The sequence below is a fragment of the Pseudorca crassidens genome, chromosome 3 (genome assembly GCF_039906515.1).
Source record: "Pseudorca crassidens isolate mPseCra1 chromosome 3, mPseCra1.hap1, whole genome shotgun sequence".
In the NCBI taxonomy this organism is placed as follows: domain Eukaryota; kingdom Metazoa; phylum Chordata; class Mammalia; order Artiodactyla; family Delphinidae; genus Pseudorca; species Pseudorca crassidens.
This window is the reverse complement of record NC_090298.1, coordinates 105,544,529-105,570,646: the sequence shown is the minus strand read 5'-3', so window position 1 is coordinate 105,570,646 and position 26,118 is coordinate 105,544,529. Positions and strand designations below refer to the sequence as shown.

General features: G+C 38.3%; 1 protein-coding gene and 1 long non-coding RNA gene across 7 annotated transcripts in view; one reads left to right on the top strand and one right to left on the bottom strand.

Moving 5' to 3' along the window:
- Positions 1-26,118, top strand: part of LOC137221624 (uncharacterized) — an 80,501-nt gene that overhangs the window by 27,670 nt on the left and 26,713 nt on the right. The window lies entirely within an intron of this gene.
- PRRC1 (proline rich coiled-coil 1) overlaps positions 19,996-26,118 on the bottom strand; it is a 43,983-nt gene continuing 37,860 nt past the window's right edge. For all 5 annotated transcript variants that reach the window (XM_067731622.1, XM_067731623.1, XM_067731621.1 and 2 more), the window contains exon 9: positions 19,996-22,944. In XM_067731622.1, the coding sequence (XP_067587723.1) occupies positions 22,735-22,944 (210 nt within the window). In that variant the 3' untranslated portion in view covers positions 19,996-22,734. The remainder of the gene's footprint in view (positions 22,945-26,118) is intronic.

The following is a 26,118-nucleotide window of genomic DNA, read 5'->3' as shown; positions in this document are numbered from 1 at the left end:
GTGCCTAGGAACACCTGGAACTAGGCACTCATTGAACGAAATTTAATCAGTCCATCTGTTATGTAATATACATGGTATATGATTAAGTGGATTTTTTCTTGCTGTTGCAACAGCTGAAACTCAGAATATCTACTTGTTTCTCTGATCTCATGCTGAATATTTCTATTCTTTCCACCATGATTCCATGTACATTTTCACTCGAACTTGAATTTGGCAGAGACTGATTTTTTTTTTAAACTAATGGAAGCTTATTTAAGGGGCAATTATTACTTCATGGAAATATTTATCTACCATTCCTTAGTTTCACACTAAGAAGCAAGGGGAAGGTATGTTTTTACTACTAGATAATTTAACCTTTTTTTTGGTCTCTCTCTCACCTCCTATATATCTACTAGGGCCAAGTCAGCTGAAAAAACAAAATCATATAAGCAGACCTCTACTTCATCGTCTTGTCTCAGAAACTCCTGCTGACAACACACATTTCATATACCCAAAGTGGGGTGTTCTGAAAGAAACAGACTCCAGCTCCCTAATTTACTGCCCTCCTTTTATTAGCATCAGATTCCTAAAGCATCACATGGGTGGCTGGCCATCTCACTGTCAGGAGGCTGAAGCAAGTCACAGGGGGTCCAGGAAGGAGACATTAATGCCAAGTTCCTGCTGACAAGGATACTTGCCTACACCCTTTTAAAGCATTAAACATAGGCAAAGAAACAGGCGAAAAAGACCCGGCTTGCCAAAAAGCCATTACGCAAACCTAAAACTTTGGTACTAAGTTTTTCTTTATAAGTGTTATTTCCGTGACAAGCCCTGCTAACTGGTGCTTCAGCTGCAAAAGTATTTCAGTTTTTATATTACAGAAGAGACCTCAGAATCTAATTAGGTATGTTTGTTAGATACACTTGATTTTTTTTCTACCTGTTCTTCCCATGTTAAATAAAGTAGTGAAAAGCAAAATGTAGGAAGAGTTTTAGGCTAATGCATTAGGTCGTAATTTTTCACAAAGTGTTGGGATTTATCCTGGATACAGCAACTCTGCAAAGGCAGAAAAGAAGGAAACTCACCTTGACACTATTTGGAGGAAAGCACGGATCAAACAGCCCAGTGATAGGGAAGTAAAAGAGAACAGGTAATCTAAGTGACAGGCAATTGAATTTCACTCCGATCTCAATATCTATAATACACATTATGTAGCATCCCGTGCAGCTCCAGCAATAACCAGACCTTGAGCTCAGGTGATATAAACCCACACTTTGGGATCCCACCACACACAACAGTCACAGAACTCTCCCCATTTTAAAACTCTCAGGGGAATTGACACATAAGATTTCTACAGTCTGTTAGATTCCAACAGGTCACAACTGGGAGCCCAGAGACTGGACCCAACCTCTTTGTCATAATTTCTTTGGTCAGAGTTTTAAGAATTGGGCAAATTTATATAAAAATCCAGACATCTGGATACTCTGGGGGGAAGAAAGTCAGATCTTAGCACACGACGGCCCACAATCCCCCAGGGCAACAATTAGATGAAGCTAAGAACACCTTTCCCTCGTGGGTGGGCTATGTGTTTGCCAAGGCAGCCCATCCACCTTTCCCACTTCTGTTGCTTCCCTGAGCCTACAGCATTTGACTATACCTAGAAAAATATCATTTTTTCTTTTTCTTTCTTTTCTTTTTCTTATGTTTTGGACTGTGCCACACAGCATGCAAGATCTTAGTTCCCATACCAGGGATCAAACCTGCACCCCCTGCAGTGGAAGCCCAGAGTCCTAACCACTGGACCAGCAGGGAAATCCTAACATGGTTTTTCAAGTGCTTATTAATATAGTAACTAGTTTCTCACAGTTCTTTGGGCTAGAAGTTCAAGGTGGCGGCAGGGTTTCCTTCTTCTGAAGCCTCTCTCCTTGGCTTGGAGATGGCTTTCTTTTCCCTGTGTCTTCACATGGTCTTTCCTCTACTAGTCTGTGTCCTAATCTGTTTTTATAAGGTCACCAGTCATACTGGCTTAGGATCCACGCTAATGACCTAGTTTTAACTTAATTACCTTTAAAGATCTTATTTCCAAGTACCTCAACATACTTTTTTTTTTCTCATCTGTATTGGAGTATAATTACTTTACAATGCTGTGTTACTTTCTGCTGTACAACAAAGTAAATCAGCTATATGTATACATATATCCCCATAACTTCTCCTCCTGAGCCTCCCTCCCACCGTCCCTATCCCACCCCTCTAGGTCATTACAAAGCAACTAGCTGATCTCCATGTGCTATGCAGCAGCTTCCCACTAGTTATCTATTTTACGTTCGGTAGTGTATATATGTCAATGCCACTCTCTCACTTTGTCCCAGCTTATCCTTCCCCCACTGTGTCCTCAAGTCCATTCTCTACATCTGCATCTTTATTCCTACGCTGCCACTAGGGTCATCAGTACCTTTTTTTAGATTCCATATGTATGCATTAGCATACAATATTTGTTTTACTCTTTCTGACCTACTTCACTTTGTATGACAGACTCTAGGTCCATCCACCTCATTACAAATAACTCAGTTTCGTTCCTTTTCATGGCTGAGTAATATTCCATTGTATATATGTGCCACATCTTCTTTATCCATTCATCCGATGATGGACATTTAGGTTGTTTCCATGTCCTGGCTATTGTAAATAGTGCTGCAATGAGCATTGTGGTATATGTATCTTTTGAATTATGGTTTTCTCAGGGTGTATGCCCGCTAGTGGGATTGCTGTGTCATATGGTAGTTCTATTTTTAGTTTTTTAAGGGACCTCCGTACTGTTCTCCATAGTGGCTATACCAATTTACATTCCCACCAACAGTGCAGGAGGGTTCCCTTTTCTCCACACCTTCTCCAGCATTTATTTCTAATTTTTTGATGATGGCCTTTCTGACTGGTGTGAGGTGATAGCTCATTGTGGTTTTGATTTGCATTTCTCTAAAGATTAATGATGATAAGCATCTTTTCATGTGTTTGTTGGCAATCTGTATGTCTTCTTTGTATTGGATTGTTTGTTTTTTTGATATTAAGCTGCATGAGCTGCTTGCATACTTTGGAGATTAATCCTTTGTCAGTTGCTTCATCGACAAATATTTTGTCCCATTCTGAGGGTTGTCTTTTCATCTTGTTTATGGTTTCCTTTGCTGTGCAAAAGCTTTTAAGTTTCATAAGGTCCCATTTGTGTATTTTTGTTATTTCCATTACTCTAGGAGGTGGGTCAAAAGGATCTTGCTGTGATTTATGTCATAGAGTGTTCTGCCTATGTTTTCCTCTAAGAGTTTTATCGTGTCTGGCCTCACATTTAGGTCTTTAATCCATTTTGGGTTTATTTTTGTGTATGGTGTTAGGAAGTGTTCTAAATTCATTCTTTTACATGTAGCTGTCCAGTTTTCCCAGCACCACTTATTGAAGAGGCTGTCTTTTCGCCATTGTATATTCTTGCCTCCTTTATCAAAAATAAGGTGACCATATGTGCATGGGTTTATCTCTGGGCTTTCTATACCATTTCACTAATCTATATTTGTGTTTTTGTGCCAGTACCATACTGTCTTGTTTACTGTAGCTTTGTAGTATAGTCAGAAGTCAGAGAGCCTGATTCCTCCAGTCCGGTTTTCTTTCTCAAGATTGCTTTGGCTCTTTGGGGTCTTTTGTGTTTCCACACAAATTGTAAATTTTTTTGTTCTAATTCTGTGAAAAATGCCATTGGTAGTTTGACAGGGATTGCACTGAATGTGTAGGTTGCTTTGGGTCATAGAGTCATTTTCACAATGTTGATTCTTCCAATCCAAGAACATGGTACGTCTCTCCATCTGTTTGTATTGTTTTTGATTTCTTTCATCAGTGTCTTATAGTTTTCTGAGTACAGCTCTTTTGTCTCCACAGGTAGGTTTAGTCTTAGGTATTATTCATTTTGTTGCAATGTCAAATGGGAGTGTTTCCTTAATTTCTCTTTCTGATTTTTTGCTGTTAGTGTATAGGAATGCAAGAGATTTCTGTGCATTAATTTTGTATCCTGCTTACTTTACCAAATTCATTGATTAGCTCTAGTAGTTTTCTGGTGGCATCTTTAGGATTTTCTATGTGTAGAATCATGTCATCTGAAAACAGTGACAGTTATACTTCTTTTCTGATTTCAGTTCTTTTTATTTCTTTTTCTTCTCCTATTGCTGTGGCTAAAACTTCCAAAACTATGTTGAATAATAGTGATGAGAGCAGTCACTCTTGTCTTGTTCCTGATCTTAGAGGAAATGCTTTTGGTTTTTCACCATTGAGAATGATGTTGGCTGTGGGTTTGTCATATATGGCTTTTATTATGTTGAGGTAGGTTCCCTCTATGCCCACTTTCTGGGAAGTTTTTATCATACGTAGGTGTTGAATTTTGTCAAAAGCGTTTTCTGCATCTATTGAGATTATTATATGGTCTTTATCCTTCAATATGTTAATATGGTGTATCACATTGATTGATTTGCATATATCGAAGAATCCTTGCATTCCTGGGATGAACCCCACTTGATCATGGTGTATGATCCTTTTAATGAGCTGCTGGATTCTGTTTGCTACTATTTTGTTGAGGATTTTTGCATCTATGTTCATCAGTGATATTGGCCTGTAGTTTTCTTTTTGTTGTGACATCTTTATCTGGTTTTGGTATCAGGGTGATGGTGACCTCGTAGAATGAGTTTGGGATTGTTCCGCCTTCTGCTATGTTTTGGAAGAGTTTGAGAAGAATAGGTGTTAGCTCTTCTCTAAATGTTTGATAGAATTCACCTGTGAAGCCATCTGGCCCTGGTCTTTTATTTGTTGCAAGATTTTTAATCACAGTTTCAATTTCAGTGCTTGTGATTGGTCTGTTCATATTTTCTATTTCTTCCTGGTTCAGTCTTGGAAGATTGTACTTTTCTATGATTTGTCCATTTCTTCCAAGGTATCCATTTTATTGGCATATACTTGCTTGTAGTAGTCTCTCATGATCCTTTGTATTTCTGCTGTGTCAGTTGTTACTTCTTTATCATTTCTAATTCTGTTGATTTGAGTCTTCTCCCTTCTTTTCCTGATGAGTCTGGCTAATGGTCTATCAATTTTGTTTATCTTCTCAAAGAACCAGCTTTTAGTTTTATTGATCTTTGCTATTGTTTCCTTTATTTGTTTTTCATTTATTCCTGATCTGATCTTTATGATTTCTTTCCTTCTGCTAACTTTGGGTTTTTTATTCTTCTTTCTCTAATTGCTTTAGGTGTAAGGTTAGGTTGTTTATTTGAGATGTTTCTTGTTTCTTGAAGTAGGATTTTATTGCTACAGACTTCCCTCTTAGAATTGCTTTTGCTGCATCCCATAGGTTTTGGGTCATGGTGTTTTCATTGTCATTTGTTTCTGTTTTTTGATTTTCTCTTTGATGTCTTTAATGATCTCTTAGTTATTTAGTAGCATATTGTTTAGCCTCCGTGTGTTTGTATTTTTTACAGTTTTTTTCCTGTAATTGATGTCCAGTTTCATAGCGTTGTAGTTGGAAAGGATGCATGATACAATTTCAGTTTTCTTAAATTTACTGAGGCTTGATTTGTGACCCAAGATGTGATCTATCCTGAAGAATGTTCCATGTGCATGAGAGGAACATGTATTCTATTGTATCTGGGTGGAATGTCCTATAAATATCAATTAAGTCCATCTGGTCTAATGTGTTATATAAAGCTTGTTTTTCCATATTTATTTTCTGTTTGGATGATCTGTCCATTGGTGTAGGTGGGGTGTAGAAGTCCCCTACTATTATTGTGTTACTATCAATTTCCCCTTTTATGGCTGTTAGCATTTGCCTTATGTATTGAGGTGCTCCTAAGTTGGATGCATAAATATTTACAATTGTTATATCTTCTTCTTGGATTGATCCCTTGATCATTATGTAGTGTCCTTCCTTGTCTCTTATAATAGTCTTTATTTTAAAGTCTATTTTGTCTGATATGAGTATTGCTACTCCAACTTTCTTTTGATTTCCATTTGCATGGAATATCTTTTTCCATCCCCTCACTTTCAGTCTGTATGTGTCCCTAGGTCTGAGGTGGGTCTCTTGTAGACAGCATATATATGGGTCTTGTTTTTGTATCCATTCAGCCAGTCTGTGTCTTTTGGTTGGAGCCTTTAATCCATTTACATTTAAGGTAATTATCGGTATGTATGTTCCTATTACCATTTTCTTAATTGTTTGGGGTTTGTTTTTGTGGGTCTTTTCCTTCTTTTGTATTTCCTGCCTAGAGAAGTTCCCTTAGCATTTGTTGTAAAGCTGGTTTGGTGCTGCTGAATTCTCTTAACTTTTGCTTATCTGTAAAGCTTGTGATTTCTCTGTCAAGTCTGAATGAGATCCTTGCTGGGTAGAGTAATCTTGGTTGTAGGTTTTTCCCTTTCATCACTTTAAATATGTCCTGCCAGTCCCTTCTGGCCTGCAGAGTTTCTGCTGAAAGGTCAGCTGTTAACTTTATGGGGATTCCCTTGTATGTTATTTGTTGTTTTTCCCTTGCTGCTTTTAATATTTTTTCTTTGTGTTTACTTTTTGTTAGTTTGATTATTATGTCTCGGCAAGTTTCTCCTTGGGTTTATCCTGTATGGAACTCTCTGCACTTCCTGGACTTGATTGACTATTTCCTTTCCCATATTGAGGAAGTTTTCGACTATAATCTTTTCAAATATTTTCTCAGACCCTTTCATTTTTTCTTCTTCTGGGACCCCTCCCCTATAATTCAAATGTTGGTGTGTTTAATGTTGTCCCAGAGGTCTCTGAGACTGTCCTCAATTCTTTTCATTCTTTTTTCTTTATTCTGCTCTGTGGCAGTTATTTCCACCATTCCTTTTTCCAGCTCACTTATCCGTTCTTCTACCTCAGTTATTCTGCTATTGATTCCTTCTAGTGTATTTTTAATTTCAGTTTTTGTGTTGTTCATTACTTTGATTGCTCTTTAGTTCTTCTAGGTCCTTGTTAAACATTTATTTTCTCCATTTCTGAGATTTTGGATCATCTTTACTATCATTATTCTGAATTCTTTTTCAGGTAGTTTGCCTATACCCTCTTCATTTATTTGTTCCTGTGGGCTTTTATCTTGCTCCTTTTTCTGTAAGATATTTTTCTCTCTTCTCATTTTGTCTAATTTACAGTATTTGAGGTCTCCTTTCCCTAGGCTGCAGGGTCGTAATTCCTCTTGCTTCTGTTCTCTGCCCCTGGTGGTGAGGTTCATCCAGTGGCTTGTGTAGGCTTCCTGATGGGAGGGACTGGCTCCTGCATTTTGGTGGATGGAGCTGAGTCTTTTCCCTCTGATGAGCAGGGCCATGTCAGGTAGTTTGTTTTGGGGTGTCTGTGAGCTTAGTATGACTTTAGGTAGTCTGTGTGTTGATGGGTGGTTTTGTGTTGCTGTCTTGTTTATTGTTTGGTGTGAGGCATCTAGCACTGGGAGCTGCAGGCAGTTGGGTGGAGCTGGGTCTTGGATTCAGATAGACGCCTCTGTGAGACCTCTCAGTGATTAATCTTCCCTGGGGCTGGGAATTCTTTAGTGGTCCAGTTTCCTGGCCTCAGTGCTGCCACCCCAGATCCTCAGGCCTACTTCCAGTCAGTGAACCGAGACCCCGCAAGTCGCTTGTCCCAGCAATGAAGGGGATTAAAAAAAAAAATGACCAGCAAAACCCCAAATGGTAAAAAGGAAAATCAAACAAAGACAGAAATAAGGAAACACACACACACACAAAGGAAACAAAAACAGAACCAAGTAAAACAAAAAGCAAGAGAACAACCAGACAAACAGAAGTACCCCAAAACAAAATCAAACAATTAGAATCAAAACTAACAAAAACACAAAACCTAAAAACAAAACCAAAGCATTGTGCCAACTGAAAAATAAAGCAAAGAGACAAAACAAACAAATAATGACTTTTTAGAAAAAGGGGAAAAAACACAGAACTGAAAAGCAAAGTATGAATGGAAATATACAAAAATAAAAAATATATTAAAGAAGAAGAAACAAATAAGGGAAAAGAACACAGAACAACAGAAAAGCATAGTAAAAATAGAAATATATAAAATAATAAAAATTTAAAATGTTATAAAACACAAAGATTCCAAAAGACCAAATTAAAAAAAATACAACAAACAACAGACAAAAACAAAAAGCCAGAACCAAAAACAGAATGAATCAAAACATAATAAAAATATTAGTAATATTTATGTTTCCCTGGGATCTCAGCTGTAAGTGTCCTTGCATACACTGTGAGCCACAGCCCACCTCTGCCTCCCCAAGAGGCCCTCCTCTGCCTCTGGGCTGGTCTCTGGATGTGCTGTGAGTCCTGTGGGGACAACTCAGACTCTGATCTTGCCCAGTTCCTGCGTGTGTTGCCCCAAAGTCCACAGCTACCTGAGCTAGACCATTTTCATTTGTGGGAACACTCATTGTCTACTCAGATATTCCATAGATGCAGGGTCTACCTAGCTGATTGCGGGGATTAATCTGCAGCTTGTGGGGCTGATAGAAAGATTTTTGATCCTCTTCCTTAGTCGCCCCTTCCCTGGGGTTCAGCTTTGGTTTTATCCCCACCTTTGCATGTGGTCCACCCACAGGAGTCTGGTCCTGAGGCTGCCTTGGAGCTCTTGGGTCTGCCCCATTGAGGACAGGGCACAGAGGTGGTACGATTTCTTGGATCACAGGAGCCCTGGCAATGTCAAATGCGCAGGGAAGCCAGCGGTCACGGGCACAAGAGATTTGGCCCTAGTGAGGTCCTTTTCTGGTGCCCACCAGAAGATGAATGAGGGCCAGCCCTGAGGGGGCTTTTTCTATTGCTCTGCAGCCAGCGCACGAGAGCCAGACCTGAGAGGGCTTCTTTTATTGTCCGTCAGCAGGCACCGGCGTGTGGGGAGAGAGAGGCTACAATAATGGTTCCTCCCCCTGTGTGTGACTAAGCAGCAGTGCCCTGCTTCCCTGCTGCAGATTTCCTCCCTCCCATCCCCTCAGTCCATCTCCCCACAGCCAATAGCAGTTCTCGCCCTGGGTCTGTTCTCTAATTCCCATGCTCCAGTTTCCAGCCCCCTTGCACACCTGTGAACACACTTCCCAGTCCGGGGCATATAGGGCTGTGGTATGGACTGTCTGTGTAGTTCTCACTCTGTCTCGTCTGCCACAGATCGGCCACTTCACCCACTTCCAACAGCACCAAATGCTTCCCTTCTGTCCCAGTCGATTTCCCCATCAGAGAGGGGTTTTCCCCGAATTCGGGAATCTCTCCTTTGCTTCAACTCCCCTGCCCTGGGGTGCATGTCCTGTCTCGCTTCCTCTCCTCCTCCTTCTCCCTTCTTTTTTCAGTCCTACTCAGTTACCCAGGGATCTTTATAATCCTTTCCAATGTCCAAGGTCATCTTCTAGTGTTCAGTTGGTGTTCTGTGAGAACTGTTGCAGCTGTAGATGTATTCCTGATGCATCCATAGAGAGAGATGAACTCCACGCCCTCCTACTCCTCCGCCATCTTAACTCTGCCTCCAGGTTCTAAGAACATAAGATTTTGGAGGGGCACAATTCAGCCCCTAAAATTTCTGAAGATAACAAAACAAATATTAAGTTCAGTCTATTCTGCTACCATCCGCATTTCTTTAACAATTAGCGTAAACAAAATTGGTAAATGGGTCCATGTGGTCTGTAAACTAGAAGTCTTATTGGTTCATGGAAATAAGCAATAGCACCTAAATGTAAAATCACAAACAGAGATTGAAAAACGGAATCTCTGGAGTGTACTACACTGGTTTCCACTTAAGCAAATGTTTTTCTCTTTGGCTTAGATGAGACCCTTGCTCTGATTTGGAAGAGTTCATTGCATTGTTCTCCCTGACCATTCTGTATTTTGTCCTTTTTCCAGAACTCAGCCTCCCCAACCCTTTATTAGTCCCCTCTCTTTCCATCAAGCTCTCTCCACCATTTTTTAAATTAAGATATAATTGACATATATATTATAGATAATTGACACTTAATAAACATATGATTTCAGGTGTACAACATAATGATTAAAAACTTGTGTATATTGTGAAATGATTACCACAATAAGTCTAGCTAATATCCATTACCACAGAGCTAAATTTTCTTCTTGTGGTGAGAACAAAAATCTATTTTCTTAGTAATTGTGCACTGGTACAGTATTATGAACTATAGTCATCATGCTGTATATTAGGTCCCAAGTACTTACATATTATAACTGGAAGTTTTAACCTTTTACTTCATGCATTTCACCTGCTTCCCACCTCCCAACACTGGAAACCACCAATAAGTTCTCCTCATCTATGAGTTTGACTTCTTGGGGTAGTTTTTTTTTCAGATTCCATATGTAAATGAGAATATAAGGTATTTGTATTTCCCTGTACTTGACTTTCACTTAGCATAATACCCTCGAGGTCCATCTGTATTGTTGCAAATGAAAATATTTCATTTTTATGACTGGATAATTCTCCACTGTATATATATATACCACTTCCTCTTCATCAGTGGGCACTTAGGTTGCTTCCATGTCTTGGCAATTGTAAATAATGATGCGAAGAATGTGAGGGTGCAGACAGCATTTCGCGTTAGTGTATTTGTTTCCTTTGGATAAATGCTCAGAAGTGGAACAGATGGATCCATGAAATAGTTCTATTTTTAAATTCGGGGGGAAACCTCCATACTGTTTGGCACAATGCCTACAGCAATTTGCATTCCATCTAAAGGGCACAAGGATTCCCTTCTCTCCACATCCTTGCCAACACTTGTTAATTTTTTTCCAGTTTTATTGAGGTATAACTGACACACACCACTATATACATTTAAGGTGTACACTACTACAGTGGTTTGACTTACCTATATTGTGAAATGAACACCGCAGTAAATTTAGTTAGCATCCCTCATCTCATTAAGAAACAATAAAAAGAGGAAGCAAAAAAGAATAAAAAACTGTTTCTTTTTCCTTATTACAACTCTTTAGGATATAATTTCTGAACAAGATATATATATATATATATATATATATATATATATATATATATATATATATGGTATATATATACAGTGTTAACTATAATCACACTCCTGGACATCATATCCCTAGTACATATTTACCTTATAATGGAAGTTTGTCACTTTTGACCACTTAGATCCAGTTCCCCCTTCACTCAACCCCCTGTCTTTGGTAACCACAAATCACATCTCTTTATCTATGAGGAGTTTGGTGGTTACTATTGCTGTTGTGATGGTGGTGATGGTAGTTTTGTGGTTCCATATATAAGTGAGATCATACAGTATTTCTATTTCTCTGACTTGTATTATTTAGCCTAATATCCTCAAGGTCCATGCATGTTGCTGCAAATGGGAAGAGTTTCCTTCTATTTCAATAGAATACTTTTCCATTTGCGTATATACACCACATCTTCTTTATCCATTCATTCATCCATGGATGTTTCAGTTCCATGTCTTGGCTATTATAAATAATACTTCTATGAACATGGGGGTGCTATTGTAAACAGAATAATATTTTTCATTTCTTTTTCAGATAATCATTGTTAGTGCATGGACACATTATTGAATTTTGTATGTTAATTTTGGGTCCTGCCACTTAATTCAGGTGGATGATTAGATCTAAGAATTTTTTGAATTTTCTATATGTAAAATACTGTCACCTGCAAATAAAGACTTGTTCTTCCTTTCCAATTCCGAGGACTTTTATTTCTTTCTGTACCCTTTTTTCTCTGGCTAGGACTCCCAATACTATGTTAAATACAAGTGGTGAGGGAGCATTCTTTTCTTGTGCCTGGTTTTAGAGGAAAAGCTTTCAGACTTTCACCACTGAGTATGATATTACATATGGACTTGCCATATATGGCCTTTATGTTGACGTGTGTTCCTTCTATATTGAATTTTCCAGTTTTTTTAATCATGAAGAGACGTTGACTTCTGTCAGTTTTTTTAGATGATCACGTGCTATTTTTCCCTTCCAATTTATTAATGTATTGTAGCACATTGATTGCTTTTTGTGTATGGTGAACCGTCCTAGCATCCCAGGGATAAATCCCAATGGATCATGGAGAATGATCCTTTTAATGTGCTGATGAATTCAGTTTGCTAGTATTTAAGTAAGCATTTTTGTACCTATATTCATTGGGGATATTGGCCTGTACATTTCTGGTAGCATCCCTGTCTGGCTTTGGTATCGGGGTAATGCTGGCCTAAAAACATGAGATTGGTAGTGTTCCTTCTAAGATCTTTTGGAAGAGTTTGAGGAGATTGGCATTGCATCTTCTTTCAATGTTAGGTAACATTCGCCAGTAAAGACTTCTGGTCCTGGGCTTTTCTTCATTCAGAGGTTCTTCATTGCTGATTCAGTCTGCTTCCTGGTCTGTTTAGATGTTCTGTTTCTTCATGATTCTGTCTTGGTAGGTTGTATGTTTCTACGAATTTCTTCTTTTCTTCCAGATGGCCAGTTTGTTGGTATACAGTGGCTCATAGTAGCCTGTTAGGTTCCTTTGTATTTTTGTGGTATCAGTTGTAATGTCTCATTTTTCATTTCTAATTGTGTTGATTTGGATCCTCTCTCTTTTTTCCTTTGTTAGTCTAGCTAATGGTTTGTCAATTTTGCTTATCTTTTCAAAGAGCAAACTCTTTGTTTATTCTTTCTATTGTTTTCTCATTCTCTATTTCACTTATTTCTGCTGTAATCTTTATTATGTCCTTCCTCGTGCTAATTTTGGGCTCAGTTTATACTACTTTTTCCACTTCCTTAAGGCAGGAGTTAGGGTGTTTTTTTGAGATCTTTTGTTCTTAAAGTAGGCACATATTGCTCTAAAATTCTCTGTTCAATCTGCTTTTGCTTTATCTCATAAATTTTGGTATGTTCTGTTCCTATTTCCATTTGTCTCTAGACATTTATTTCTCCTTTAATTTCTTCTTTGATCCATTGGTTGCTCAGAAGAGTGTTCATATCTATGCATTTGTGAATTTTCCCATTTTCTTCCAGCTATTGATCTCTAGCTTCATACCATGGTAGTCAGAGAAGATAGCTGGTGTGATTTATTTCTTCTTAAATTTGCTAATGTGGTCTCACACATGATCTGTCCCCAAAAATGTTTCATGATCGCTTGAGAAGGATGTGTATTCTGATGCTGTTGGATAGAATGTTCTATACATGTCTCCTAGGTAACTTTGGTCTCTAGTGTTGTTCAGATGCTCTCTTTGCTTATTGACTCACTGTCTGGATGACCTAAGCATTGTTGAGAATGGGGTATTAAACTCCCATTTATGATCAGGAGGTAGTTCGATTTTTAAACTTGGGGGGAACCTCGACAGTGTTTGCCACAGGGCCTTACAGCAATTTGTATTACCATCAACAGTGCACAGGTGTTCCTTCTCTCCACCTCCTGGCCAACACTTGTTAATGTTTTTCCAGTTTTATTGAGGTAAAATTGACATACACCACTATGCACATTTAAGGTATACACCATTACAATGGTTGGACTTACCTATATTGTGAAATGAACACAACAGTAAATTTAGTTAGCATCCCTCATCTCATTAAGAAACAATTAAGAAGAGGAAGCAAAAAAGAAAAACATACACTATTTTTTTTCTTATGATAACTCTTTAGGATATACTTTTCTTAACAAGTTTTATATATATCACCCAAATGTGTTAACTATAGTCTCCTTCCTGTACAGTGTATCCCTAGTACATATTTATCTTATAACCAGAAGTTTGTCCCTTTTGACCACTTTGATCAAGCTCCCCCTTCCCCTAACCCCCGTCTGTGGTTACCACAAATCTCATCTCCTTTTCTATGAGGAGTTTGGCAGTTGCCGTTGTTGTTCTGTGGTTCCATGTATAAGTGAGATCATACAGTATTTCTCTTTCTCTGACTTGTATAATTTAGCATAATGCCCACAAGGTCCATCCATGTTGTTGGAAATGGCAAGATTTTTCTTCCTTTTAAATGGAGTAAAGTTCCATTGGTATATACGCCACATCTTCTTTACGCATTCACCCGTCCGTGGATGCTTCCGTTGTTCCGTCTTGGCTATTATGAATCATGCTGCTGTGAACATAGGGGTGCTGTTGTGAACGGAATCATTTTCTCCATTTCTTCTTCGGATCATCATTGTTAGTGCATGGACACATTACTGAATTTTGTTTGTTAATTTTGTGTCCTGCCATTTAACTCAGGTGGATGATTAGATCGAAGAATTTTTCAGACTTTCTCTATATAAAATACTGTCATCTACAAATAGAGACAGTTGTCCTTCTTTCCAATTCCAAGGCCTTTTACTTCTGTCTATAGCCTTATTTCTCTGACTAGGACTTCCAATACTGTGTTAAATACAAGTGGTGAGGAAACATCCTTTTCTTGTGCTTGATTTTAGAAGAAAAGCTTTCATCCTTTCACCACTGTGTATGATATTACATATGGACTTGTCACATATGGCCTTTATGTTGAAGTGTGTTCCTTCTATACTGAATTTTCCAGAGGTTTTTTTTTTTAGTTTTCCAGTTTTTTTTAAATCATGAACAGTTGTTGGATTTTGTCAGTTTTTTTAGATCATGTGCTTTTTTCCCCTTCCATTCTATTAATGTAATATAGCATATTGACTTATTTTTGTGTATGCTGAACGGTCCTTGCATCCCAGGGATAAATCCCACTGGATCATGGTGAACGACCCTTTTAACGTGCTGCTGAATTCAGTTTGCTCATATTTAATTAAGCAATTTTCAGCTATATTCATCGGGGATGTTGGCCTGTACATTTCTGGTAGCATCCCTGTCTGGCTTTGGTATCAGTGTAATGCTGGTCTCACAATATTAGTTTGGTAGCGTTCATTGTAAGATTTTTTGGAAGAGTTCAGTTAGAACTGGCATTGAGTCTTCTTTAAATGTTAGGTAACATTCACCAGTAGAGCTGCTGATGTATAGCTATTCCTGCTGTTGTATTCTTTTGGGGGGTTTTTTTTGGCTACCATTTGCTTGAAATATCTTTTTCCATCTCTTCCCTCACAGTCTCCGTGTGTCTTTAAAGCAAATATAAATCTCTTATTGGCAGCATATCATTTTTCCAAGTTTTTTATCCATTCAGCTATTTAATGTCTTTTGATTGGAGAATTTAATCCACGTATGTTTAAAGTCATTATTGATTGGAAAGGACTTATTATTGCCATTTCCTTCATTTCTTCTTGCTGTGGTGTAGACTCATTCCTGGTTTCTTATCCTGTTGACTGTTTTTTTCTGATGTCTTTTGGAATCCGTATGCTTGACCTCTTTATCATGTTCTTTTGTGCAGTTACTATAGGTTTCTCCCTTTTGGTTACAATGAGTCTTACATAAAATATCTTAAAATTATAACAGCTTATTTTAAACTGGTAACAACTTAACTTTAATAGCACTCGTAAACTTTACACTTTCTCCTCCCCTCCACACTTTAGGTTGTTGATGTTACAGTTTACATATTTTTTCTCTTCTGTTAATACTAACAAATTATTGTAGTAATTGTTATTTGAGTTATGATTATTGAGTTATTTTAACTTTTAACTTTTAAACTAGAGTTTAAGTGCATTAAGCACCTCCTTTTCATTGTTACAGAATCTAACTCTTTGACTATATACTTACCATTTCAGTTAGTTTTACACTACCTTCTTATTGTTTTATGACGTTAATTGGCCGCATTTTACTTCCGTTCAGGGAACTCCCTTTAGCATTTCTTGTAAGCAGGTCTAGTGGTGACAAACTCCCTCCACTTATGTTTGTTTGGGAAAGTCTTTATCTTCTTCATTTCTGAAGGACAGTTTTATCAGGTGTAGAATTCTAGGTTGATCAGGTTTTTGACTTCAGTATTTTAAACATACCATCCCATTCTCTCTAGGCCTGAAATTTTTCTGTTGAGAAATCTGCCTGTTACCTTATGGGGATTCCCTTGTATGTAACTTCTCTCTTTCTCTTGCCATTCTCAAAATTTTCTTTAATTTCTGCCAATTTAATGATAATGTGTTGTAGTGTAGCCTTATTCAGGTTCAACCTCTTTGAGGTCCTTTGTGACTCACAGATCTGGATGTCCATTTCTCTCCCCAGGTTTGGGAAGTTTTTGACCATTACTGCTTTAAATATAATTCCTGTCCCTCTTTTCCTTCTGAAATTTCCTTCTGCCATCATGCAGATATTGTTTCTTTTGATGGTGTCCCATAATTCCTGAAGGTCTTTTTCATTCCTTCCCCCCTCCCAACTCAATAATTTCAATGTCTTGCCTTCTAGATCACTGATTATTCTGCGTGGTCAAGTCTGCTTATGAACCTCTCAATTTAATTGCTCAGTTCAGTTATAGTATTTTCCTGCTCTAAGATTTCTGGATTTTTTAAAAAATTTATTTATTTATGTTTGGCTGCCTTGGGTCTTCGTTGCTGCACGTGGGCTTTCTTTAGTTGCATTGAGTGGGGGCTACTCTTTGTTGAGGTGTGCAGGCTTCTCATTACAGTGGCTTCTCTTGTTGTGGAGCATGGCCTCTAGGTGCACAGGCTTCAGCAATTGTGGCTCGTGGACTCTAGAGCGCAGGCTCAGTAGTTGTGGTGTGTGGGCTTAATTGCTCCGCGGCATGTGGGATCTTCCCAGACCAGGGGTCAAACCCACGTCCTCTGCATTGGCAGGCGGATTCTTAGCCACTGCACCACCAGGGAAGCCCTGGATTGTTTTTAGTGGTTTTCATGTCTTTGTTGAACTTATTTGTTCATGCATTGTTTTCCTAACTTGGTTTAGCTGTCTGTGTGTTTTTGTAGTTCACTGAACTGCTTTGAGGGTTAATTTGAATTATTTGTCTGATTGTTCCTAGATCTTCATTTCTTTAGGGTTAACTTTTGGATCTGTATTAGTTTCCTTTGGTGGTGTCATGTTTACCTCCTTTTATGTGATCCTTGATTCCTTACATTAGAATCTGTGCATTTGAGTAAGCGGTCCTCTGTTCCAGACTTTACAGGTTCCCACTGTCAGAGAAAAGTTAATCACCGGTCAGCTCAGTCTGGGCTGCTGGGCATGTCTGCTGGTGATATTCTTGGGCAGGTGGTGCTTGCTATCTTGGTATATTTTTGGGTGTGACCGCTGCCAAGTTCTGAGGTTCAAGGGGTGGGTGCCACTGGCTGAAAACAGTTGCATAAAACTGCTGGCTTGATTCTCTGCTCAAGTGAGGCTAGAGGATGGGCTCTGCAGTTACCTGAGTTCTCTGGTCAGGCTTACTAGGCAGTCAGGATTGGGTACTATACACAGCAAAGGTGGACCTATGAATTAGCTTCCCTGCTCCGGCAGGATAGCAGGACTGATCTCAGGGCCTGCACAGCTTGTTTTCCGGAGACCCGAATCAGGTGACTATGTACTGAATTCCCTGGTCAGGTGGGGCCAATGGTTTTATTCTGCAAAAACCATGGGATGTGCTGTGTCAAGCTCTACAGCAAGCATGGCTGTTGGATGGGCTCTACAGCTTCCCTGTGCTCTAGTTAGGTTCCCTATGGGTAGGCTGAAGGCTGTATTCAGGAATTGGTGGGGCTGCAAATGTTCCCGTTGGGGCACAGTGGGAGACCCAACCGCAAGGCCAGTAAGGCTCTTTGCGGTCTTGACTCAAGTCATCCTGTGCCCCAAGTTCTCTGGCTGAACAGGGCCACTGGATTGCTCTACAGACTATCAACTCTGCCTACTGATCCTCTACTTGTGCTGCTGGGCTGTGCAGCTTCCAGGCATTCATGCCAGCCTTTCTGGTTAGGCAGGGCCAAGAGCTACACCCAACCTGCCAGCTGGCCTGTGGCTAAGCCCCCCTGCCTGGATTGGGGCAGAACAGGTTCCACAACTACTGAGGCTCTTCATTTGAGGGCCTGAATCAGATAGACATGTACCTGCCAAGTTCCTAGTCACATTGCTCCACTGACTTGGTTCTGCAGATAAGCAAAGCTGCTCTTGGCACTTGGGCACTGCAGGTATGAACTCAATCTCTCAAGATCTGAATGCTGGTGATTTTAAGCCTCTCCGCCTTCTCCATCACAGTCAGATTCCCAGTGGTCAACCCCTGAAGATTCTCCTGCACCCTCCATTGGAGACCAGAATAGCAGCTCCCACAAAGCAACCCACAGTGCTGGGTGTCACCTGGCCTCTTTTTTTTCCACGACAGGCTCACAGCAAGGTGCTGCTCCAGCCTGCTGGGGGGAGGGGGGCGGGGGGGGGACAGTGCAGTCAGTGTGTATCCACTCCTCTTAACCATCTAATGTGGTCTGTCTTGGTCTCTGTGGCACTGGGAGATGCTTAAGCCTCATCTCCATGGCCTGGAATTCCCTCAGTGGCAGCTTGTCCATGAATAGTTGTTAGCTGGCCTTCTTGTGAGAGGGAGCAAAGTCAGGAACAACCTATGTTGCTACCTTGGTGACATCACTCTCTCTAAAATACCTTAGTATATGCAGAATGAGTCAGGATTTGTATTACAGCAGTGGTTTTCAAAGTGTGGTCCCTGAAGCAGCCATAAGTATTTTTACAGTATTTAAAAACGTATGTGGTCAGTACCTTGCTTGAAAACTAGCTTAACAATAATGACATCTCTGGCTTTTATCCTAAAAATACTAGAAGGTAAACCTAGTTTATGGTTTCTCAATTTTGGGAGTTAGAATAACCAGTTATCACAAATATATTTTCATACCAGCAGCAAAGCCAAAGCAGCCCTCTCACACTAAAATGAAAAGCAAGGCATAAAATAGTTTCCCTTGAACATAATATTGTAAAATTAAAAGTATACTAGGGCAAAGTCCTCATGCCACTATTTGAATTCAGTTAAATTCAAAAAATAATTATAAGTGATTTACCCATAACTTCCTGAAGCAAATATTCAGGACGTTTCGGAAGAGAATATGGTTTACCAAGTTACACATTCCATTTGACTTCTATCTCTGTAACTTGTTTGCTGGGATGATCCTGGATAAGCAGCTTAATCTGATTTGGTTATGTCATCTATAAAAATAAGTGCCTACTCCATTGCCTAACTAACAATAGGTACTTATCACATAAATGTTAGCTTCTCTTCCCTTTCTTACTGCTTTAAATCCTTAAAATGAGTTCACTTTATGGATAGTTCCAAAGATTTCCTTCATCCTTAAATTTTTTAATTTCCTTGATAATGACCTTTTCCAATTTTGTTTCTGTTGTCATTTTTTCCCCTCTTCCAGTTAATTCTGAAACAAAGTATAAATTTAACAGGGCTTTTCCTGAGCCCTAAACTGCGTTTTTCTTGTCTATTGAAAACTATTAATAGTTTGTCTTTTGGCAAATAAATCCCCAAATCAATATCCTACTGTCTTTTGGCATGTATCCCTTCCCCCACCAAAACAAAAGAGAAATCCCTCGTCTGGAGATCATAGGCTCAGGATAGCAAAGAGTAATGAGTAAATATATATATATATATATATATATATTTTTTTTTTTACAAGAAAAGATACTCCTGCAGGTCAAGGGTAAATTAAACTCCCCACTGGAGAGGTTTCCTTATGAACACAGGCCTTAACTTCCTGCCTATTACTGCCAATGTATCCTCTCCCCCAAATATTCTTGAGTTCTTTAACCTTGAAGTTAAACTCTGGTACACAGTCGACCCTTGAACAACACAGGTTTGCACTGTGCAGGTCCACTTATACACAGATTGTTTTTCAATAAATAAACAGAACAGTATTACATAATCAGTGGTTCGATGATCTCTGATGTGGAATTATGGATATGGAGGGCTAACTGTAAAGTTGTACGTGGACTTGAGACTGTACAGAGGGTCAGCTCCCCTAAACCCTCATTGTTCAAGGGTCAACTGTATTTGAATGGTACAGTTCCACTTGAAAGATGATGTTTGAAGCTGCTATTACATAATTCTTGGCATCCAGTAGCCAGTTGAGACAAAAAGGAATATGGGTCCTTCTAATATAATATGAATATGATTAGCATTAAAAAAAATCACTTGGGATATAAGTCGAGGTATTTTTTATTTATGACATATGTACATACGTACAAAATTGGCTTTATCCAATACATCATCCTGCATAGTATCTTAAAAAACAATACCATATTCTGGGAGTAAAAATCTAAGTTTCTTAATTTATGTATAACCTAACATCTTTTAGAACACAGAATATTACCAATTTGGCTTCACAGAACACAAATTCCTGTTTAGAATTTTTTCTAGCCAAGGAACAAAATAAATTCAACAACATCTTAAATTAATTTAGCTGACCCTGAGTATATTACTAATTTGCATAACTTGAATTAATGTATATAATACACTTTCATCTGTACTGTTACCTACTTATATTTATCATACTTCCATTTTGTCTATATCCATTCATCTCAATTTTCTACCTCATTAATCCTTGAGAGAAAGAACAAAGAATGGGGAAGTAATAATAAGAAATTCAGAGGAGAAAACTACAGGTATTAGCTCAAACTTTTCCACCCAGAAGTCTGGGGCCCAGCTCTAAGTCCAGGGTTACCTGATAAACTTAATAACAAGACGATATTGATCTGAGTACCTTCTGTCAATTGAGGCTGATGTAAAATTACTCTTCCTGCATTTCTTCCTGTTCTCTTTCACAACACTTAATTAAAAAGTATACAAACTGAGCTTCCCTGGTGGTGCAGTGGTTGAGAGTCTGCCTGCCGACGCAGGGGACACGGGTTCGTGCCCCGGTCTGGGAGGATCCCACGTGCCACGGAGCGGCTGGGCCCGTGGGCCATGGCCGCTGAGGCTTGCGCATCCGGAGCCTGTGCTCCGCAACGGGAGAGGCCACAGAGGTGAGGGGCCCGCGTACCGCCAAAAAAAAAAAAAAGTATACAACTTATCAAATTCAGTAAGTAGTTCTGGGAGCACTTCAAAAGAAAAGAAAACACAAACGTGACCAAAATAGTAGTGGCAAAGAACTGTGTTAAAGATAGGTTGTCCCAAGATGCTTGAGGGTAAAACTCCCCAGCTCAACTCTCCCAAAAAATGCTAGTGCAAGAATTATAAGGAAACAAGCAAGAAAAGGACAGGGCAGCTGGATGATTGGTGAAGGGAGCCGTGGCCTTAGGTTGATGACCAGCATATCTCATACAAAATACCAACAGTAAAAGACCTCCTGGCTCACGCTGCCCTGGTGTGTGAGAGGTAATGAGTTACTTTTCTTGCCCCTTGTACAAGAGGGAAATCCAAGAATGAAAAAGTAAACAAGAGGCTGGGAAAGTTGACTGTGGAGTCAGTCATGCACTGATGCCTACATCTCTCTTCTTTCTCTCATTACTTTTAATGACACAGAAGACTGAATGACAACTATACAGTGCATAGAAATTAACACATAACACAGATGGAAAATTAGTACTTAATCTTCTCATCCTCAGGTAAAAAAAATAGAAATCAAACAAGTACTTGAAATATTAATACAAAGCAAACATTACATGAAATGACAGCACAGGATAACAGCTTCAATACCTTAAAAGATTTTATAAGATTGTGCTGATTCTTTTACATCTAAAGAATTGTATAGAAGAGTAAATAAAAATTAAATTATGTTTATATAAGAAACTATCTTCAAAAAGTTATTTGAACTTTCAAATATAGAGTTCAAAAGTATATGATGAACTATTTTTGATTTGTATAAATCCCAAAATGGTAAAATATATTATCTGGGGGAAAAAGAAGCTTTCATTAAATACAAACATAATGGACTAAATAAACCAGGTTCACTATAAAACAGTTTCTTGGAAAACGTCCATAAAAAGTAAAGGCAGAATGGCACGAAGTTAGAAAAGCTGTGTTTAAGGCAAACTAAATAAGTAACCTTAAAGTAAGTCATATGATCCCATAAACAACAAAGTAATTTCCTCTCAAAAATTTCTCTATTACAGTCGGAGAAATGAATTAAAGCAGAAATAATGGCTGTTGTCAGAGTTACTTGGAAGCACTGAATACCATTATGCAAAAAAACCCAAATGCTTCTAATTTAAATATGCTTGACTCATTTGCCCCTTAGTTGTCATAGAGCAATGAAAAAAATAAAATGCATTATCCCAGTGTTCATTGTACAGTATGAATGTGAAATGCTGAAACATTAAAAAAAAAATGGAATTTTTCAGGCTATGTGTATAACATGATAACCAAAAAGAAAATGATCGATTCTGTTATTCTGGCCTATGTTAAAAATATGCATAGACAAGTGCACCATCTCCCTACAAGTAGGTGTGTTAGAGTCTCTTGTTGAGCACACGGCTTAGCATCAGACCTGTGATCACATGGACACACGAAAAGCTTCCAAGATGGACAGGGAAGAGATTAATCATGAATTAAAAGAAACAATGCTTTTAAACAGTGTTCAGTAAACATGTTCTTTAGTCAACTATTTCTTAAAAAACAAAATAATCAAGTACATATCATTAAGTTAAATATCTTAGCACATGAATTTGCACCTTGTAAATCTGGTGTATCAAACTGTCCTATAAAAATATTTATATATTTTTTGAGAACTATGGTACGTGCAATTATATAATCAGAAAAAGGATCTGTTTCTTTTCATCTACTGGAATGACACCATGCCTTTCTAAGAAAAAAACTGCAGCCCACAGGAAAATGATCAAAACAGCTGGACTGACTGAAGTTGTCCAGTTTAAGAAGGGACTGTCTCTTCTCCACCAGCAGCTCAAAGTTAGCAAGTGTCAGTATCCCAGGCCAGCCTTCTCACATGGTCCCGGGGGACAGGCGCTGTTTATACATGCCTGCTACTGCTTTGGCTGCACTGTAGATCATCTGCCGACGAGACATGCCAGTGAAAGTCATATGCCAATCAGTCCGGCTGACATTGAGTAAGCTCTTCTCCAGGACTTCGCCCACTGTCACCAAAAGGCCCGACCACCTCAGACTGTAGTCCTGGGGAGTTAGACTTTGAGCCTAAGGAAAAAAGAAATCGATATTTTAATACATTAAAAAACATCACTGGAAGTAGTTATGTCATAAGTGACATTTCAAAGTCTCTCAGGTTACTTCTCATAGAGATTATGACAGACCCTGAGAAACACGGCTATGCTGCCAAATGTATGAAGTTACAAGGCTACAAAAAAAACACAAAACAATATTGCACGCATGGACTTGATTTACAATGTCCACACTAAGCTCATTTTGTTGTTTAAATACAATCTAAGTCTTAAAGCTAATGACTCTATCTAACAGAGCTCAGTGTCAGAGGGCCTAAGTGTCAGTTCTATATTCAGTGTCACTTTAGGTTAATAAGATTAGTGCTAAAATAGAAATGTTATTTTATCTTTTTACAGTAATAAAATTCCTTACAATTACAAGAAAGAGAGATAATACTGCATATATTAAGGCTTCAACCCTATCAGAAAAGAATTGTTAAATTAATCTGCAGAAGAGTATTCCTGGAAACTTCATTTATGTGTGAATAAGTTAGTACCAATATATATCAAACAACATCCAGTCCAGGAGAGAGCATCAACCACTGTTACATCACTTGTACTTGACCCAGCCTACATCTGCTCCATGGCAATCATTTATTCACCTACACAGGAATGAAAAAATAAACCCACTGCCTGATATCCAAGAATGATAGTTTTTTGGCTTTAGGGTGGTAAGTATAGTCCAGAGGAGTATACCCATATGTAGAAAGGATCCATGCAGTGATTCCCAAATGTGCTATATATTACAATCGCCTGAGATGCATTTTTTTTTTTTTTTTAACAAAACCACTTTTCATGCTCCACCTAAGGCCAATGAATTGGAAACTCACAGATGGTTCCAAGAGAAAGAGCACAATACTTATAAAATAGTTTCTGAGAAATTTTGCTGGGGAGCCTGCTCTGTCTTCCCTTCCACAGGGTACACTGCACTATCAGTATTCTACTATGTTTTAAAGAGAGATAGTAGATAAACCACTATGGTCCTCAGAACTGTGTTTCTCAAGTGCGATGTGCACATGAAGCATCTGGGGAGCTTCTAAAGTTGCAGATCCTAATCCCATAGCCTTAGGTTAGGGCCCAAGAGTACTTTTTTTTTTAAGACTAAATGGGCAATGCACAAATCCTTTTTTTCCACTTTTGAGATAAAACTGACATATATCACTATTTAAGTTTAAGATGTACACCACATATGGCTTCACTTACATTTATTGTGAAACGATTACCATGATAATCACCCCATATTTAGATACAATAAAAAGAAGCAAAAAAAAAAAACCTTTTTCTTTATGACAAGACCTCTTAAGATCTACTCTCTTAACAACTTTCATATAGCATACAATAGCGTTAACTACAGTCACCATCCTATACATCATATCCTCAGTACTTATTTCTCCCGTAACTGGAAGTCTGTACCTTATGACCACCTTTCTCCTACCACCCTTCCTCAAGCGTGCATTTTTAACAAGTTCCCAGGTGATGATTATGATGCTAGGCCTAGGATCATACTTTTGAGGATCAAAATACTTGACATTATCAGCTAACATCTAGAAACTGGGTTTTTAATTGGGGGAGGAGGGATCATTTACATTTGTTTAACCAGCATAAACTGTATAAAAATTTTTCCTGATTTTCACTAATATATTGATATATGCTGATTATAATCCCCTTAAGGGCTGATTTCTAGTCTCTTAAATTCTCTTTAAAAATTTCAACTACAAGGGAACATAGAATTGAACATCTTGCAGTGGATAAAACAAGAAACAGCGTAGAACTGAAGAGCAAGGACAAGAGGAAGGAATCTCAATACCTATACTTTTGTATCTCAACTTTGTACCTTGTGAAAGAAATGAAATGACAGCAGAAATGGCAAAACAAAAAGCAAACGACACTCTTTGAATACCACTGTTCACAGTTAACCACATTAAGAGCCTGTGTGTACTTTTCCAGGCCTTTTTGTCCTATTCATTTATATACATTTTAAAGTATATATGGGTATATGTGTGTGTGTATATATATGGATACTACATGCAGTTTATTTTCACTTAGCAATGTCACAGACAAATTTGAATATTAGTATATATAGTTTTATTAGTATATATACTTTTGATGCTTTGTTCCTTGAGCATAATGTCTGTTTCTTTCCAATATATATTTTTAAAACAGAATAAAAATTGTCCTTGCAGTGATCAGACATCTAGCAAAAGAGTCACCAACATTTTCTGAAAAGGGTCACGTAGTAAATATCTTAGGCTTTGTGGGCCAGACAGTCTCTATAGCAACTACTCAATTCTCCTGCTGTAGCAAAAAAGCAGCTGTAAACAGTATGTAAACAAACGGGCCCACGTATGTTCTTTACAAAAAAACACTTCTTTACAAAAACAGGGGTCAGGCCAGATTTGGCTGTAAGACTTTTTTCTTTTTTTTTTTTTTGTGCTAGTCCCTGATTTCAAGCAATGTAAGAATGACAGTGACAGAAGCAGCCTTACAATTACAAGGTTCCTAATGTTTTACCATTAGATCTGATTTTTGCTTTGACTTTCCAGTATACACATACCCTTCTAATCCTAATTAGCTAAGAGTTATTAGCACGGTTGTAATTTCTTTTTTTTTTCTTTTTAATTTTTATTGGAGTGTAATTGATTTACAATGTTGTGTTAGTTTCAGGTGTACAGTGAAGTCAATCAGTTATACATGTATCCACTCTTTTTTAGATTCCTTTCCATTATAGGCCATTAGAGAGTACTGAATAGAGTTCCCTGTGGTATACAGTAGGTTCTTATTAGTTATCTATTTCATATATAGTAGTGTTTATACGTCAATCCCAATCTCCCAATTTATCCCTTCCCCCCTAGCCCCCCCTTGGTAACCATAAGTTTGTTTCCTACATCTGTGACTCTGTTTCTGTTGTAAGTATGTTCATTTGTACCCTTTTTGTATATTCCACATATAAGCTATATCATATGATATTTTTCTTTCTCTGTCTTACTTAATATGACAATCTCTAGGTCCATCCATGTTGCTGCAAATGGCATTATTTTGATCTTTTTTATGGCTGCATAATATTCCATTGTACATGTACCACATCTTCTTTATCCATTCATCTATCAATGGACATTTAGGTTGCTTCCATGTCCTGGCTATTATAAATAGT